Here is a 17,278-nt window from a genome sequence, read left to right on the forward strand (position 1 = left end):
AAGAGAAGAGAGGAGAAGGTTCTGGGGAGCCCTTGGAGCATCTTCCAGTGCCTGAAGGGGCTCCAGGAAAGCTGGGGAGGGACTTTGGACAAGGGCCTGGAGGGATGGGATGAGGGGGAGGGGTTTCCATCTGCAAGAGGGGAGATGGAGAGGAGATGGGAGGGAGACATTCTTTCAATCTGAGGGTGCTGAGCCCCTGTCCCAGATTGCCCAAGGAAGCTGTGGCTGCCCCATCCCTGGCAGTGTCTCAGCCCAGGTTGGATGGGGCTTGGAGCAACCTGGGCTGTGGAAGGGGTCCCTGCCCATGCAGGAGTTGGAACTGGAGGAGCTGGAAGGTCCCTTCCAATCCAAACCATTCTCTGATTCTATGAATACCAAATTAGGGGAGGAAGGTTTTGTGAAGAGGATGTTGGCTGGTGAAAAATATTCCCTGAGATGCCCTCTGTGGTTCCCACCTCCTGCCAAATGCCAAAGCAGAGACCTCTCCACAATACCACAGTAACCCAAAGCTGAAGGAGATGGTTTCTCTCCATGCAACAGATTCCAGCATTCTTTGAGGCTCCTTAATTTCTCTCAGTTCCCAAGACCATGACAATCTCTTCCAAAAATACACCTGGTCTTGATGTAAAGAACTTGCATTGTAAGAAAGAGTCTTCTTGAATCAAGCCTTTTACAGGTTAGCCACTTCAAAGTAGTAGTCATCAAGGTCTCTCTCCAGTCCACCAAGAGTGAGAAGGAGCCCCAGTGGGCTCCTCATCCTGCTCCAAGAGCCAACAGGCTCTGAACAAACTGATGAAGTGGAAAATGCCCCTAATAACACAGGTGGATGGACTAGAGGAGCTTTAAAGGTCCCTTCTGACCCAAATTCCTCTATTCCATGACACACTCTCTGGAGGGGCCTCTTTTCCCTGATGACTTTGGAGGAGGCTCCGTTTTTTATCTTTGCTGTTCTATTTTTATCTTATTTTTTTATCACTGAGCTTTCTGATGGCTGAAAGCTGAAGGCAATGAACCTCAGCTCAAGTTATATAAACCCTCACTTAGTTGTTTTGGGTTTTTTTTACATGATTTTTTTGTACATGATCATCCCAGAGTTGGGGTTTGCTTGCTGGGGAACTGAAGGACCCAGCAGTACCTGCAACAATACAGAACATCAGAACCTGGTACCAAACTCATCCTGCTGAATATAACAGACTGAGCACCCTGTAATCCTTACCCCACTCCTGAACAATTTTGATGACTTCTGCTCCTCAGGGTTTTCACGTGCTCTGCCAAGTGTAAACTCTGGATCTGCTCCCACATTCCCTTCTCCCTTGCAGGAATCCAGTGCAGCCCTCAGTGTCATCCCTCTGCTCACACATCCCAGTATCAAATCTCCACTAAGAACGTCACACTGGAAACTATTTCAGCTGCTTGTCCCCTCTTGTCACTAAATCCTTCTCTGGACACTGCTCCACAGGGTCCTTCTCTAGCTCTGGGTGGGATTTATTTCTTCCCCAGTTGCATTAGGTCTCTATTTTCCAGGTTATTTATAAATCCTCCAGTTTGTGTCATGGATAAATGGTACCAGTCCCTGAAAGTCATGTTGTCCACATGATCCATGAGATTTGTTCACCAAAAAAAATTAAATAAAGTGTGTTCTTCTTTCTGGCATTCATACAAACTGTGACCAGACCCAAAATAACAGAACTGCTGAGACAGGCAGCAGGAAAACTCGAAGGATATGGGGAGGAAGGGATGGTTTAAGTACTGCTTGGAGAGACAGTCACTGCTTTGGAGTGCAAAAACAACAACAAGAAGTCTTTTATTTTTTTTTAAAGAGCTTAAATACATGAAGCTGAAACTACCACACATGCTTTGCAGATGATCACTACTTTTTTCCTACATCTTTTCCTACTCAGTGCTCCCAGAGCAAGTCTGTGTGTTGCTGTAAAGACAGGAGGGAGGTGCTTTTCCCTGTGGGCTGAGAAAAGTCTGGAAAACTGAGAAACTGAAGCAGACAGAAGGCAAACACCTTCATGCTTTGTGTTCTTCTGCCACGCCAAGGAAGGGCAAGAATCAACCAAGAGAATTAATTTTTCATTTTTCTCCATTGTGCCAAAATCTGAGTAAAAGTTTCCTTGTCCTTCAGCTGGTCCAGGCACCTTTTCTACACTGGCTTGGCCATCATCCCATATAATCATTAAAGATATCATTCCCTTCAGATAAAAAGCAATACCTTGAATTTCCTACTTGCTCAGGCCAAGAATTCATGTATTCCAGACAGAGGTTGGGACACCTCAAGGATAGTGCCAGCCCAGCTCCTCTGCTGCTCCATCACCAAGGGATTTTTGGGATGTGTCAGGGTTTAACACTGGCCCGGCAATTAAACCGAATAACAGACACTCTCTATTAATCTCTCTCTCCTTGATAAAGAAAGGAGAGAGAATAAGGGAGAGAGACTGATGGGTTGGAAACTAAACTACACAATTCAATGAACAGTAATGATAAATAGGAAAAATTACTAAATCTATACAAATATACAGGAAAATGGAAACCACATTCCTCCCTCCTTTCCCCCAATAACTCTCACGGCACCACCCAGGCTGTAGGGCAGCCCTGGGAAAGTCCAGGCTGGACTCCTGGAGTCAGCAGCAGTCGGGAACCGGAGGCAGGAACACACAGATATGGGCTGGCACGGATCAGGAGCACAGGCAGACGAACGGATGGGATCCTTCCAGGATGCCGGGTGAAGGAAGGGAGGAAGGGAAATCAGGAAATCCAGAAGTCTGGAAATCCGGAAATCCAGAAAAGATCTGGCTTGGCCCTCGTGATGCCTCAAATTTATACTGAGTGTGACGTATATGGGATGGAATCCTCTGTTTGGTCAATTCTGGCATCTATCTTGTCTGTTCCTCCCCAAAGGAGGGCTCAGGTGGGACCTCTGTATCCTCCTGGACGGTAAAATGTTTTCCTCAGAGCTGAGCAGTGTCCTTGGCTCTGCACACCAGTCTCTAGCAGTAACTATAAACATCAAGTGTTATCAGTCCTAGAAGCACACACTGTCTGAGAAACTTGCTGTTAATTTCAGCAAGTGCAACTACTTACAAGAGACTTAGCTAAAAGGAAAAGTACAAAACAGAAAATCACCTTTATCCTGGCCCAAACCAGGACAGGATGCCACAAAGCAATGTGCATGAACAAAATTCCTGCAGGAAAAGCACTTAGGAGTCAAGGTGAAAATTTATTTTTAAAAAATAAATAGTTGAATTCCTTCCCTAAACCTTCCCTCCGTGCCCACAACCCCTACAAAATACAAACATGTTTCATGGTACAATGAATACCAGGACTAAAAAAATGAGGCAAACATCTTAGTACCTATGCCACAACTTCTACCATCATGTTACACCTATTGCAACACACCACACATGGGAAAACTGATGAGAACTTCTACCCTTTCCAGTGTGCTTTTTTCCACAGGAATAAAACATGAAGTAGAGCAAGAGACTCTCAGGAGGAATTAGGAAACTCAGGAAAAGCTGTGAGAAGTTGTAAGTGCAACAGGAAAATTTATCAAGGTTCTTGTTAGGTCTAAATAAATTGCTCCATTCTTCTCAAAAACAAAAGCACAAAAATCTGCCAGAAGCCAAGCAAGATGTGTCTGTGTTCTCTCCACATTAGGCAAGGCAGAAATTTGGGAAGAGGACCATCCCTTTTGTAATGCAAGCTCCAGGTGTTCCCATTCTCTGGAAAACATCAGCATCCAACATCTACCCCAGTACTGCCAAGGCCACCACTAAACCATGTCCTGAAGGTCTGAAAGCCACCACATCTCCAGGGCTTTTAATTCCTTCCAGGTTGGTGATTCCATCACTGCCCTGGAAAACCTTTGCCAGGACCTGAGAACCCTTCCAGTAAATAAATTGTTCCTCACCTCCAATCTAAACATTCCCTGGTGCAACCTGGGGCCATTTTCTCTTGTTCTCCTGTGGCAAGGTCCCAAGCCTTGGAAGAGGTGAGCATCCCAAAACTGTGAATGCCTTAAGGCACAAGGGAGCAGTAAAAAAAAGCACCACTGGGATTGGAATTGGAGTTGAAGAGCTCATAAAATGATGCTCTAGGAGAATAAAAGTCTCTCTGGACCTAAAGACTATCACAACATGGGTTGATGTGCTTTCTTTTGTGTTAATTGAACTAACTGAAGGAAAATCTCCATTTTCATTGAAGACCCAACCATGGATGCAATTTGATTGCAAATAAAATTGCCTTTAATCAGCATCAGTTTCCTTTTTGCTCCTCATGGATATAACCAATGCCAGCTCTGAATCTCCTTTATGTTGCTTAAAGGACCAGTTGTGCTGTGATCTACCCTAAAATGGGTAACCCAGATGCACCAGGCCTTAAGGAGACTTGAGGGCTGAGAATATCCAAGTAGTGCAACTTGATGAACCAAAGGGCTCTGATAGCCCTGACACCTTCCAGATGTGTCTCTGAGGAGCAACAGGTACATTTCAGGCAATGAAAACCTTGCTCATTGCTTGGGCAGTGGGAGAGGACACATTTCCTAAAGAGAAGAGGAGATCAGGTCAATAACAGCCAATTTCAGTTCTTCAGCCAGGATGTTTTAGAATTCACAGAAAACAGAGTACAACAGAAGATCACGTAAAAACCAGTTATATTGGGGCAGCAGGAATCAGGTGATTTAAGGAGGTTTAAGATCACAGAATCCCAGCATTGTCACAGTTGGAAAAGACCTCTAAGGTCATTGTGTCCAACTGTCAACATCCTCCCCCAATAAAATATATTTATTAATATCTGCATCACCCACTGGAGCATGTCCTGAAGTGCCTCAGCTACATGTTTTTTAAATACCTCCAGGGATGGTGACTCCACCACCTCCTTGGGTACCCATTCCAACACCTGACAGCTCTCTCAGAAAACAAATTTTTCCTCAGATCTGGTCTAAACCTCCCCTGGTGCAACTTCAGAAGAATTCCTCTGGTTCTATCATTGTTCACTTGAAAGAAGAGCTCAACACCCACCTCCCTACAACCTCCTTGCAGGGAGTTGGAGAGAGCAATGAGGTCTCCTCTCAGATTCCTCTTCTCTAAACTAAAAATTCCCAATTCCCTCAGCCTCTCCTCATAGGATTTCTTCTCCAGACCCTTCACCAGCTTGGCTGCCCTTCTAGCACCTCAATGTCCTCCTTGTAGTGAGGGCTCCAGGTCCAACCAATAGAAGGTTCCTGATCCAACCCAAGATGTTGTTGGCCAAGATGATTAAAAGGCTCTGAAAAGGGGAGTATCTGGGCCAGTGGACCATAGGAATTTCCTCTCCTTCAGGAAGAAATTGTCATTGGGGTGAGGAAATCTGGTTGGAGGTGTGTGACTAGTGAAGTCCCTCAGGGGTCGGTACTGGGACCGGTGTTGTTCAATATCTTCATCAATGACTTGGATGAGGGTATAGAATGTACCCTCAGCAAGTTTGCTGATGACACTAAGCTGGGAGGAGTGGCTGACACACCAGAAGGCTGTGCTGCCATTCAGAGAGACTTAGACAGGCTGGAGAGTTGGGCAGAGAGAAACATGATGAAATTCAACAAGGGGAAGTGTAGAGTTTTGCATTTGGGGAAGAACAACACAATGTCCCAGTATAGGTTGGGGGCTGACCTGCTGGAGAGCAGTGTAGGTGAAAGAGACCTGGGGGTCCTGGTAGACAAGAGGATGACCATGAGCCAGCAATGTGCCCTTGTGGCCAAGAAGGCCAATGGCATCCTGGGGTGCATTAGAAAGGGTGTGATTAGTAGGTCAAGAGAGGTTCTCCTCCCCCTCTATTCTGCATTGGTGAGGCCGCACCTGGAGTATTGTGTCCAGTTCTGGGCCCCTCAGTTCAAGAAGGACAGGGAAGTGCTTGAAAGAGTCCAGCGCAGAGCTACTAAGATGATTAAGGGAGTGGAACATCTCCCTTATGAGGAAAGGCTGAGGGAGCTGGGTCTCTTTAGTTTGGAGAAAAGGAGACTGAGGGGTGACCTCATCAATGTTTTCAAATATGTAAGGGGTGAGTGTCAGGGAGATGGAGTTAGACTTTTCTCAGTGGTGACCAGTGATAGGACAAGGGGTAATGGGTGTAAATTGGAGCACAGGAGGTTCAAGTTGAATATCCGGAAAAATTTTTTTCCTGTAAGGGTGACAGAGCCCTGGAACAGGCTGCCCAGGGAGGTCGTGGAGTCTCCTTCACTGGAGACATTCAAAACCCGCCTGGACACGTTCCTATGCGAAGTGCTCTAGGTGGCCCTGCTCTGGCAGGGGGGGTTGGACTAGATGATCTTTCGAGGTCCCTTCCAACCCCAAGGATTCTATGATTCTATGAAAGGAAGGTGCAGAGAAAACAGCTGTAGAGGGGTACCCCCTGCAACATACAAATACAAGTAAAGGGAATTTTTAAGAGACCCCACTCCACATTTGACATTGAACAATATTTGTCTCTAATAGAACAACATCAACATTTGCATGGACCCATCAGAAATGACCATTTCCAGTCATGGACTCAAGACATTGACACCAAAAGCTGTGGCTACTCTACTACATCAAAGGTGCTCAGGATAATTTTTAGACCTGAGACCTGGTCTGGGTAATCCAGAACTTGCCCAACAAATGAGGTGCCCACTCAGGCTCCCAGGAAATCTGTATCAAATCTGTTAAACATAAAGTTTATTTTAATATCACTATTCCAGAGCCAGAAAAAGCCAGATGTCATTCTGTGGCTACCATGCTTCAGGTCTTCATGCTTAATTCTTGAAGGTTAATATTAAAACCAGAATTGTTTGGGCTGGAGAAGACTTTTGAGATCATTAAGTCCAACCATTAACCCAGCATTGCCAAGTCCACCACTAAACCATGGCCTTGAGAACTCCATCTCCACAGCTATGAAATCCCTCCTCTGCTCTCCAAAGAAGGAAGAATTGTCCAGAGCTGACTTTTCCTCTAAATGACACTGAGATAGCAGTGCAACCACAGAACATGGATGAAAAGAAGCAGCACTTGGTGCTTTAGGGAAATAGAGCCTCATATTTCAAGCAGGCTTTGGGGGATTAAGGGAATAAATTTTCTTGGGATATCAGTTTTGAAGTCTTGATCTTAGGAATGGGCATTAATGGCCTTCTAGGTCACCACCACAGTTTGACACAAGATTCTAGAGGGCTAACTGCACAATATTTAGCTAAAGAATTGGGTCTTGTAACTAATGGTTCCTGCCATAGTCTCAGGCAACAGAAAGCAGCAAGTATCTCCTTGCAGGAGGGCAAACCTCTGTTGCCAACATGACAGAAAACGGCAACCTGCAGTCAGAAAAAAACAGAAAAAAATAATAAAAAAAAAATCTAAGGTCCAATTTAGTATTTCCAGGGGCTGCAAGGATACTGGAATCCTTCTGTGGCAAAGTCTGGGATGCAGTCTCCCACAGCCCAGCACCCTTTCATCCTCTCCCTTAGATCAGCATCAAAGCCACTGTCACCAACAGGCTGCTGAGGGGCTGTCACAGCAGCACAAACTTCTTCCAGGGCTTTTACTGCCCTTCCCAACGCCAAGGCAAGATGTCCATCCACGTCCTGGGTGGCCACTGTCGCGTGGGGAGGCCGTGGGCGGGAGGTGGAGGCAGCTGGAGCCCCGTGGTCATCTGTTCATGCGTTGCAGGATGGTGACACAGCCGTGGTAGCTGGTGCAGCGCTGCAGCGGCGGCTGCTGCTCCAACTTCCCCATCCCAGGGTCAAAAGTGAAGGCTTTGTCTGTGCCTTCCCCATTCTCATCTCGGCCCCCCAGGATGTAAATCTTCCCTCCACACACCGTCAGACCACAGCTTTCCTGGGGAGCAGAAAGAAAGACTAAAAGCTGAGGAGTAAAGCATCCACCCAGTTCCCGATGGGGGACTACAGGGAAGATGGAGAGGGAGCTTCTGCAAGGGTGTGGGGTGGGAGGATGGGTGGGTTGGTTTTAAACTGGAAGAGGAAAGATTGAGATGGAATATTAGGAAAAAAATTCATCGCTGTGAGGATAGTGAACCCCTGGGTGCTCAAAGAATGTCTGGCTGCCCCATCCCTGCCTGAGAGAGTTGGGGTTGTTCAGCCTGGAGGAGGCTCTGAGGAGACATTAGAGCATCTTCCAGTGCCTGAAGGGGGCTAAAAAAAAGCTGAGTTAGAACTTTTGACAAGGGCATGGAGTGGTGGGATGAGGTGAATGGTTTCAAACTGAAAGAGGAGAGATTTAGATTGGGTATTAGGAAGAAATTGTTTGGTGTGAGGGTGCTGAGCCCCTGTCCCAGGTTGCCCAAGGAAGCTGTGGCTGCCCCATCCCTGGCAGTGTCTCAGCCCAGGTTGGATGGGGCTTGGAGCAACCTGGGCTGTGGGAGGGGTCCCTGCCCATCCAGGGGTTGGAACTGGAGGAGCTGGAAGGTCCCTTCCAACCCAAACCAGTCTGGGATTTTGTGGTTAGGCAACAAGAAGGCTCTGAGGAGACCTTATTGCAGCCTTCCAGTATCTGAAGGGGGCTACAGGAAAGCTGGGGAGGGACTTGTGAGGATGTCAGGGAGGGATGTCAGGACATGGGGGAATGGATTCAAACTGGAGGAGGGGAGATAGAGATTGAAAGTTAGGAAGAAGTTCTTCACCATGAGGGTGGTGAGAGCCTGGCACAGGTTGTCCAGAGAGGTGGTGGAAGTCCCATCCATCCCTGGAAGTTTTTAAGGCCAGGTTGGATGGGTCTCTGAGCAACCTGATCTGGTGGGAGGTGTCCCTGCCCATGGCAGGGGGGTTGGACCTGGATGATCTTAAAGTTCCCAACCCTGAAAATTCTATGATCCTGCAACAAAGCTGAGAGGAGTTTGAGCCATTACAATGGACCCAATTCTCCCCTGCCCAGCAAAAGGCAAGGAAATGAGATGTGCTAAGTGATGTCTGGCTTTTGGGGCATTGTCATCTTACAATTTCAGTGAGAATTTAGGCACTTGAAATGCTTCCAGCCTATGATGGGACTCTTGCTGTCCCTAGCAGTCCCCCAGCCTCAGCACAGATGCAGAAGTACACCAAGAGCCCAGGGTACCAGCCAGAACCTCCCTGTGGAGGTCACTGAGAAGGCATCACTGTCACAGGCATTGCCATGCAGATCAGGAGTTGTGTCCCATCACTCCTCTGTACCCCAGGTGACACAGCAGCATGTCATCAAATCCCTGCTGGCACCAAACCAAGATAAACAACCACCACCAGTCTGTGTCCAGTCTACAAACCAGTCCAGAGCCACTCTCACCCTTACCCTGAAGCACACAGTGTGGAGAACAGATCCTTGACACCAGGGGGTTTCACTCTACAGCTCCACAACTCCAGCATTAATTCCTAAGTGTGGACCCAGCCTGAAGAAAACTTGGGGTTGCTATGATTGTTGTCCTCCAAGCAGCATGGACACTGATGGGGGGACTATAGATGTTGGTGTTGTTCTGCAGAGGTCATGTTCATGTGCTTGGAGTAACCCCATAATTTATTTTCTTTGCCTCCAACCTCAGCAAAGAACAGATGTCTCCTATTCTAGAGAAAGAGAGGAGGCTCTGAACTTCTTTCCTAAATTTTTTCCTTACCAGAGGTCCAGGAAGGGTGGCCACTTCTCCCCAGCTGTCTTTCCTTGGATCATAGCTGAAGATTTTACTGAGGAGGCCACCTACAACATAAATGATGTTGTCCAAGCAGACAGCACTGATGCACCTCTGGTAAAAAGGGGTAGGAGATAGGAGTGTCCACTTGTTCTCCTCTGGATCGTAACACTGGACCTGGGAGGAGAAACACAAGGATGAGAACATGAATTTATCATCTCCTTGTCTGGATGAAGCTTCTGCTCACTGGAAATAAAAGCACAAAGGGACAGAAACGTGGATAGGAACTCCAACATCCAAATGGATCCAGCAAAGGGATGAGGGTTCTAGCATTCCCTCTTGGATTCAAGTCCTCCAGACAAACCAGGGTGGGTGTCCTTGGCCCAGACAGTGCATGGTTAAGTGTCCAGAGATGGAACTGAGAAGCAGTGATGGCTCTTCCTGCAGTTCAGGAGATCCAGAAGCATCATGTCTGGCTTGCAGAGGTCTCCAGGCAGTTACTACTGCTGCTCCTCAGCTAAAGGAAATTTCCACTGTCTTGGAGATTTGCTCCTGTGGGGCCTCAGGACTGAGCAGGCTCCAGAGCAGAACATGCTCTACTGAAACCATCCCTGTTATACTGCCAACTCCTGACATAATGCCAACATACTGACACCTTCTCTCCCTGGTCCCGAAGCCTCATTGGCTTTCTTTTAAAATGTATGACTTTTAAATGTGTGACTTCTCACCCTCAGGAAGTCTTTGTTCATCTTGCACCCTTAAGGGAAACCACATTTCCCTTCATGTTCCTTCCTTGGACAACATTTTCTTTTTTTTAGGTCCCTGTCCATTCTCGGTGCCCCACCAGTACCTTATCAGTGTTGGAGGTGTCATCCACAGCCCCACCCATCACATAGAGCTTGTTCAGGCAGGAGACCACAGCTGCTGAGCTCACAGCTTGGGGTAGAGGGGCCAGAGTTGACCAAGTATTGGAGAAGGTGTCGTAACACTCCACGCTGGAGAGGCGGTAAAAGCCATCAAAGCCTCCCACAGCATAGATCTGCCACAAAAGGAGCAAAAGAAGATGGTTAGAAACTCCTGGACTCACCTCATGGATTCACATTGTCATGGGGGAGGTAAGGATTTGGCCAGCAAGACATCAAGTAAGACCTTGGGGTTGGACTAGATGAGCTTCAAAGGTTCCTTCCAACTCAAACCATCCTTTGATTCTCTGAAACACCCCCCATGGTCCACAGATTCCACCCAAAGATTCAACCCAACTATCTGCTGGAGTCTTGCATCATCCCAGAGTGGATCTTATTGCTACAGCTTCCTCTGGGGCTGCTTCAGGGGACAAAACACACCCAGCCAAAACATTCACACCTTGGTTATGTCCTGGTTGTTGTCCCATCAAAACTCTCTCGAAATGAGGCAGCTGCACAGACTCGGTAGTGGGCACCTGGAGAAGTGGAGGACCACGTGGCTTCTTCCAAAATTTGGTCAGCTACTTACCTTGCCCTGAAGTGTTGCCATTTTGTGCCTCCATCTGCCTTTCTGCAGACAAGCAACCTTGATCCAGACGTTCAGCTGGGAGCTGAGCACCCAAACATCATGGCTGCTGATGTGTCCTCCTAAAAAACAAGGTGATAAAGGGCTGGTGAGACCCAAGGACAGCCCCACCACCTCCTGACACCACAGGATTGCAGAGTTCCTCCATGCAGTGGACCAGCTAAGGTTAGAATATGGTTAGGTTATGGTCACCTAAGCTCAGCTTCCCAAGGGAGAAACCTTCTGGACTTCAAGGCATCTGCTACACTGCTCCATCCCTGTGGAGAAGTCATCTGATGGGCATTATATTTTAAATGAGTGATAGGCAGGAGATTGAAATGGCATCCAAAGAACTGGTAATTGTTATTTGAATCATTATTTTTTGAACTTTGGAGGGTTAGTGCAGATATTTCTAAGCAGGACTTGGTCTGATACCAAAACCAGCTCATTCCACACCTGAGCATTTTTGACAGCTGCCCAACAGGAGGGGGATGGTTTTTAACACTGTTGTTCTCCTCTTCAAAGGTGGATTTTTTTTTTATTTTTTCTTTTTATTTTTTTTTTAAAACCAGCACAAATAAAACTTCACCAAGAAGCAGCTTTGCTCCAAAGCTGGGATGCATGTGGACATAGTCCTAGTCAACAGATCTAAGGAGGAGGTTTCCAGACATCATGCTCAACCAGGAAGGGACCATCTGGTCCAGGGTATCTGTGAAGGGCCTGGAGCACAAGTCTTAGGAGAGCAAATGAGGGAATTGAGCTTGTTTGGTCAGAAGAAGAGGAAGTTGAGGGGAGATTTTCCTCTCTACAACTTTCTCAGAGGAAGTTGGAGGGAGCTGGGGGTTGCTATCTTTTCCCTCATGATAGGAAGTGGACTCAGGGGGCACCAGGGGAGCTTCAGATTGGATATTAGGAAAAACTTTTTACTGAAAGAGTGGTCAGGCCCTAGCACAGGCTGCCTAGGGTGTGGGCATCCCTGGAGGTGTTCAAAACCACGCATGGGTGTGACACCTCAGGTCATGGTTTAGCTGACATGGTGATGATGCTGGGTTGCCAGGTGGACACAATGACCTCGGAGGTTTTTTTCCAACCTTCCTGATTCCATGATCTCACCTGATATGTACACATCATTCTTCAACGTGCAGGCAGCAAACTCTGACTTGGTGTAGCCAGGCAGACTGGAGAGGGCTGTCCACTGCCTGCTCTTGGGGTGGTAGAGGTCTGTGAAGGGCAACTTCAGGAGGCCTTTCTTATCACAGCCCCCAATGATGATGATAACTTCTGCCAGCTCCATGAACCTAAACCAAGAAAGACATGGATAAGTCTCCAGGCCAGGCTCCTCCTTTCCATCGTCTCTCCTTGGTCAACCTGAGACAGTGGCAGCACAATCCAGCAGACAGACCAAGGGTCCTCTCATTGCATCCTGGAAAAATTTCTTTATGTTGAGTGTGACAGAGCACTGGACAGAGTTCCCAGAGAGGTGGTGGAGTCTCCTTCTCTAGAAACATCAAAAAAACACCTGGACACCATCCTGTGCAACCTGCTCTAGGTGAACCTCTACATCAGGGGAGGTGGGCTAGATGGGCTCCAGAGGTCCCTTCCAACCCCAACCATTCTGTGATTTGGGGGGGAAAATAACTTCATACCCTACACCTTTCCATCAGGTGTTGATGGAAATCTATATATTTCCCTGTATACAGGGTCAAACCAAAGGCACTTCCCATTTTAGGCAGGAAATGGTCCAAATTCCATGAGGGAAAGAAAATCAGAATGCCCTTTAAAAGTCCTTGACAAGATTGTCTCCTGCCACTCACCTTCCCCCTTCCAGCACCATCAAACCTTATCCTCAAGGCACAGCCAAAAGTGTGGAAAGCCATTCCTGGCATCCTGCCTGCAACAAGTTCTCTGCCTGGAGAGAGATGTGTTTCCAGGAAATCTCACTCTCTCTCTCTCCAGCCCTAAGAGTTGAGAGCAGATGCGACAGCAAGGGAAGGAAAATCCTGCCAGCTGGTTGGTGGCAAGGGAGGAATTTCTCTGCTGGAGGGGAGAAGAAGAAAGAGGGGGAAGGAGGACTTCAAAGACTTGGTCTAAACTTTGTGCAGCCTGAGACAACTCCCTTAAGAGCAAAGCTGTAAAAGAAGGGAGGTAAAATGTGGATGCTGGGGGGGTGGGATTTCTCTTCAGTGAATTTTAGCCCTTTTCAGCTGTGAGGTCACCATGATTCTGTGATTGAGCAGCTCAGGGCTGCTTTCACTTTCAGGGATGGGGAACTCACAGCTTCTCTGGGCTACCTGTTCCAGGGTCTCACCACCCTCATGGTGAAGAATTTCTTCCTTCTGTCTCAACTAAATTTCCCCTCTTCCAGTTTCAAGCCACCACCCCTCATCCTATCACTTGAAGATCCAGCAACTTGGGTCTAAGGAAGAAGTTTTTTTTTACCTTCTGGGCCTTGATCTCAAGGAGCTGACCTCATTGCCAAGGATGTAGAACTTGCGGGCCTCGTGGAGCAGGGGAATGCATTCCTTTGAGTCCTGGATGAGTCCATCCATTTCCACCTTCTCCAGGAAATAGGTGGGGTCAAGGAGGGGCAGACGGACGTGCTCCAGGAGGTCCTTCAAGGCTCCTTTCCTGGCAGGGATGTCATGTCTTACCCAACGCATGACTGCTTCAAAGACCACTTCTTCCTTGGGGACGACCAGCTGCTCATCAGAGAGATACTCAACCAGTTCCTTCACACCCATCTCCAGGAACTCTTCGTGGGATGACACCTCCACAAAACATTCCAACATGAACCTCTTGCTCTTCTCCGTCAGGGATGGGATTGAGAAGGAATCAGCAAACTTCATGATGCCCAAACAATTACAGGGGTGGAGCTGGCCCTCGAGGAAGGTGACACAAGCATCTCTGAGCTTGGAGATCTGCAGCAGGTCAGACAGCTCCAAGATGCTTTCAACGTTGTCCTCCTGAATGATGATGTTCCCCCCATACATATAATCCAGGAGGAGAGACATGGTGGAAGCAGGAATCTTCTGGATATTAATGATGTCCTGGTGACCTTCCTTGAGACTGCCACCAAACATGGCCCGGAAATAAGTGCTGTTGGCTGACAAAGTGGCACGGTGACAGGGGAACTCTTGGCCATCAATTGAGAGCACCACATCTGTGAAGATGCCACTCTGCCTGTAGGAATTCAATGTCTGGAGGATCTGCTCAGCGTGGCAGGACCCACTGCAGAGCTTCATGTGCAGCTTTTCTTTGCTCGGCTCCCTCGTTGCATTTTCCAGGCTGCTTGTCCTGAAATTTGATTCTTCTTTCAGCATTCGATCCATCCTGGGAAGGAGACAAAAGAACAGCACCCTGGGGAAATAGCTGACCACAGTGTCCAACACCATCATGATTTCTGATTCTTGATGCCACCAGGAAGTGCAGATTCTGGCCAAAATACACTCACTCACTCACCCCTTCATCCCCACACATGCTCATCCTCAGGAGCCAGAGTTTCCTCCAAACCCCAGCACACGGATGGATATTTCCAATCCAACCCCACCCCAGGAGATCAACTTTTACTTTTAGGAGATGTTTCTTCTAAGGCAGTTGCCTTGCCCAACCTATGCCTAACCTTGACACCCTTTCCTTTCTTTCTGATTTCTCATACTTCTCAGTAACTTCTTTCCTCATCCTGCCCCATGGTACAGCCCATTGCTGGGAGCAATGTGGTAATTTTGACCTTTTCCATCCACCATCTTTCCTCAGGTGTCTTATTCCAGGCAAAAACCCAGAGGTGAAGATGGGAGACTGATCCTGAGATCTATTTCAGATTAATAGGACATCACTGGTCCAAAAGCAGACGGCATGTCTTGTCTACATGACATCTACAAGGTGTCTGACACATCTTCCTGAACCAGGTTTCTTCTCCAGATGATTTCAAGCCTTTCCTTAAGAGACTTCATCACTCATTAAGAAAATCATTTCAGATTTCTCTCCTTCCATCTCTCCTGTGGTTCAGTGGGAGCAGCACAACCCATCCCTGGCACCCATCCTGTGCTCAGCCTGGAGGGTGCAGAGAGCTGCACATCCAAAAGGGTGACCCTTGCTCAAATTTGGGGGGCAGGCAGATAGATTCTTCATAAGGGATAATCCCCAGGGAGAAGGGTCTCTGAATCCAGAGGGGGGTGTCTGAAAAGCAGAGGAGCTTCGTGGCAGTGGAAAGAAGTGAGGATTATTGACAGGAAGCTGAACAGGAGCCAGCAGTGTGCCCAGGTGGCCAAGAAGGTCAATGGCATCCTGGCCTGGCTCAGGAAGAGCGTGGCCAGCAGGTCCAGGGAAGGGATTCTGCCCCTGTACTCAGCTCTGGTGAGGCCACAGCTTGAGTCCTGTGTCCAGTTCTGGGCCCCTCAGCCCCTCAGGAAGGAGCTTGAGGTGCTGGAGCAGGTCCAAAGGAGGCAAGTGGGCTGGTGAAGGGATGCAGCAGAGATGCTGTGAGGAGAGGCTGAGGGAGCTGGGGGTGTTGAGGCTGGAGAAGAGGAGGCTCAGGGGAGACCTTATCACTCTCTCCAACTCCCTGAAAGGAGGTTGGAGCCAGGGGGGGGTTGGTCTCTTTTCCCAGGCAACTCTCAGCAAGACAAGAGGCCATGGTCTGCAGTTGTGCCAGGGGAGGTTTAGGTTGGAGATTGGAAAGAATTTCTTTCTGGAGAGGGTGATCAGGCATTGGAATGGGCTGCCCAGGGAAGGGGTGGATTCTCCGTGTCTGGAGCTATTTCAAAAGAGCCTGGATGTGGCACTGAGTGCCATGGGCTGGGAACCACGGGGGGAGTGGATCAAGGGTTGGACTTGATGATCTCTGAGGTCCCTTCCAACCCAGCCAATTCTATGATTCTATGATTCTCTCACAGTGGTGAGTGAATTGAAGAACCCAGACCCTAAACCATCCTCAACACACTGCCATGTTGGCTCTGCCCCATTTCTTCCACTTTTCCCCTGGAAAAACTGCCCTGGCCCCTTGGTGTGTCCCAGCCCCAGATGCTGGGGGGAAAAGAAAGGAGGGAGTTCCGAGTGCTCTCCCCAGTTGGGTGGTAAATAAAAGGGGGACAATGATCATTCTGATGCTTTTCTGAGGCTCTCTAATGGCAAAGAGCCCTTATTGGGGGATGCTCAGGATCTTGAGGGCCCCCCAAATCAGGCTCTGGAACACAAATCCCCACTGAGGTACCAAGTTATCAGACATCAGCAGCTTTGTAGTGTCCACACACTCCCTGCAGGCAGCACATCCCTTGAGGATGATCAGTGTGAATTTCTCATGGGTCAGAATCCCTCTTTTAACTCAAGTTATTTTTTTTTTCTTACACCTGCATCTCCTGGATAGCCAGCACCTCTGACCACAGCCTCCAGAAGGTGCTCAGATTCTCCCATGCTCCAGAGGACACCTCCTGGCTGAGCCTCCACCCAGGTAACCACGTGTAGGACAACCAAACCTAGTCCTGAGAATCCTCTCCCACCAACCCCAAGAAAATCTCACTGTCTCCTTTGTGCCTTCAGAATTCCCCAGGAATGGGCAAACACTTCTGCCTGTGCCAGAGGGGATGTGCAGACACCTCCAGGGAGTCAGGCAGCATCACAAGCCCTAACTTTAAATCTAAGAGATCCTTCAGGAGTGGGTGAAGGCTCTGAACACCCCAAACATCACTGCTGGGTGCTCAGAGTGGTGCACAGAAGAGAATTGCTATTAGAAGGCTCAAAGTGATTTAGGGAATCAGAGAATGGGTTGGAAGGGACCTCAGAGATCATCGAGTTCCAACCTTCCTGGTACCATCACTAAAATCATCCAGTTCCAACCCCCCTGCCATGGGCAGGGACACTTCCCAAGCTCCAAGCCCCATCCAACCTGGGCTGAGGCACTTCCAAGGATGGGGGAAGGGGGGGCAGCCACAGCTTCTTTTCTCCACATCTTTTTCCTCTCCCTCTTTTTTCCCCTCCCTCAACCCCTTCCAATCCCTCCAAACACTTCATAAAGCAGAAAATACACCCAAAGTAGTTTGAAACTATAAGAAAACCAGGTCAGAGAGACAGACACCTTTGCAAAGAGCACAGCAGACTCCACATTTTGCTGGCACATGTGGGTCCAACCCAGAAGGACAAACAC

General features: G+C 48.2%; 1 protein-coding gene across 1 annotated transcript; it reads right to left on the reverse strand.

The window, feature by feature from the left end:
- Positions 1–7,649: 7,649 nt before the first annotated feature.
- On the reverse strand, positions 7,650–14,468 carry KLHL35 (kelch like family member 35). Its single transcript, XM_008495182.2, has 6 exons — positions 13,579–14,468; positions 12,253–12,437; positions 11,104–11,222; positions 10,463–10,651; positions 9,601–9,789; positions 7,650–7,838 (listed from the first exon to the last, which is right to left on the reverse strand). Exons 1-6 carry the CDS (start codon positions 14,466–14,468, stop codon positions 7,650–7,652), a joined length of 1,761 nt encoding a protein of 586 aa, XP_008493404.1.
- Positions 14,469–17,278: the final 2,810 nt, after the last annotated feature.

The sequence above is a fragment of the Calypte anna genome, chromosome 1 (assembly GCF_003957555.1).
Source record: "Calypte anna isolate BGI_N300 chromosome 1, bCalAnn1_v1.p, whole genome shotgun sequence".
NCBI lineage: Eukaryota > Metazoa > Chordata > Aves > Apodiformes > Trochilidae > Calypte > Calypte anna.

What these genes read in the sequence shown, in the direction of transcription:
- KLHL35 (XM_008495182.2), bottom strand. Translation starts at nt 14,468, where the DNA reads ATGGATCGAATGCTGAAAGAAGAATCAAATTTCAGGACAAGCAGCCTG. An exon ending in GAATGATGTGTACATATCAG is followed by an intron (nt 11,223 to 12,252) that starts GTGAGATCATGG and finishes CTTGTTTTTTAG; the next exon opens with GAGGACACATCAGCAGCCAT. An exon ending in TGGCAACACTTCAGGGCAAG is followed by an intron (nt 10,652 to 11,103) that starts GTAAGTAGCTGA and finishes CTTTTGTGGCAG; the next exon opens with ATCTATGCTGTGGGAGGCTT.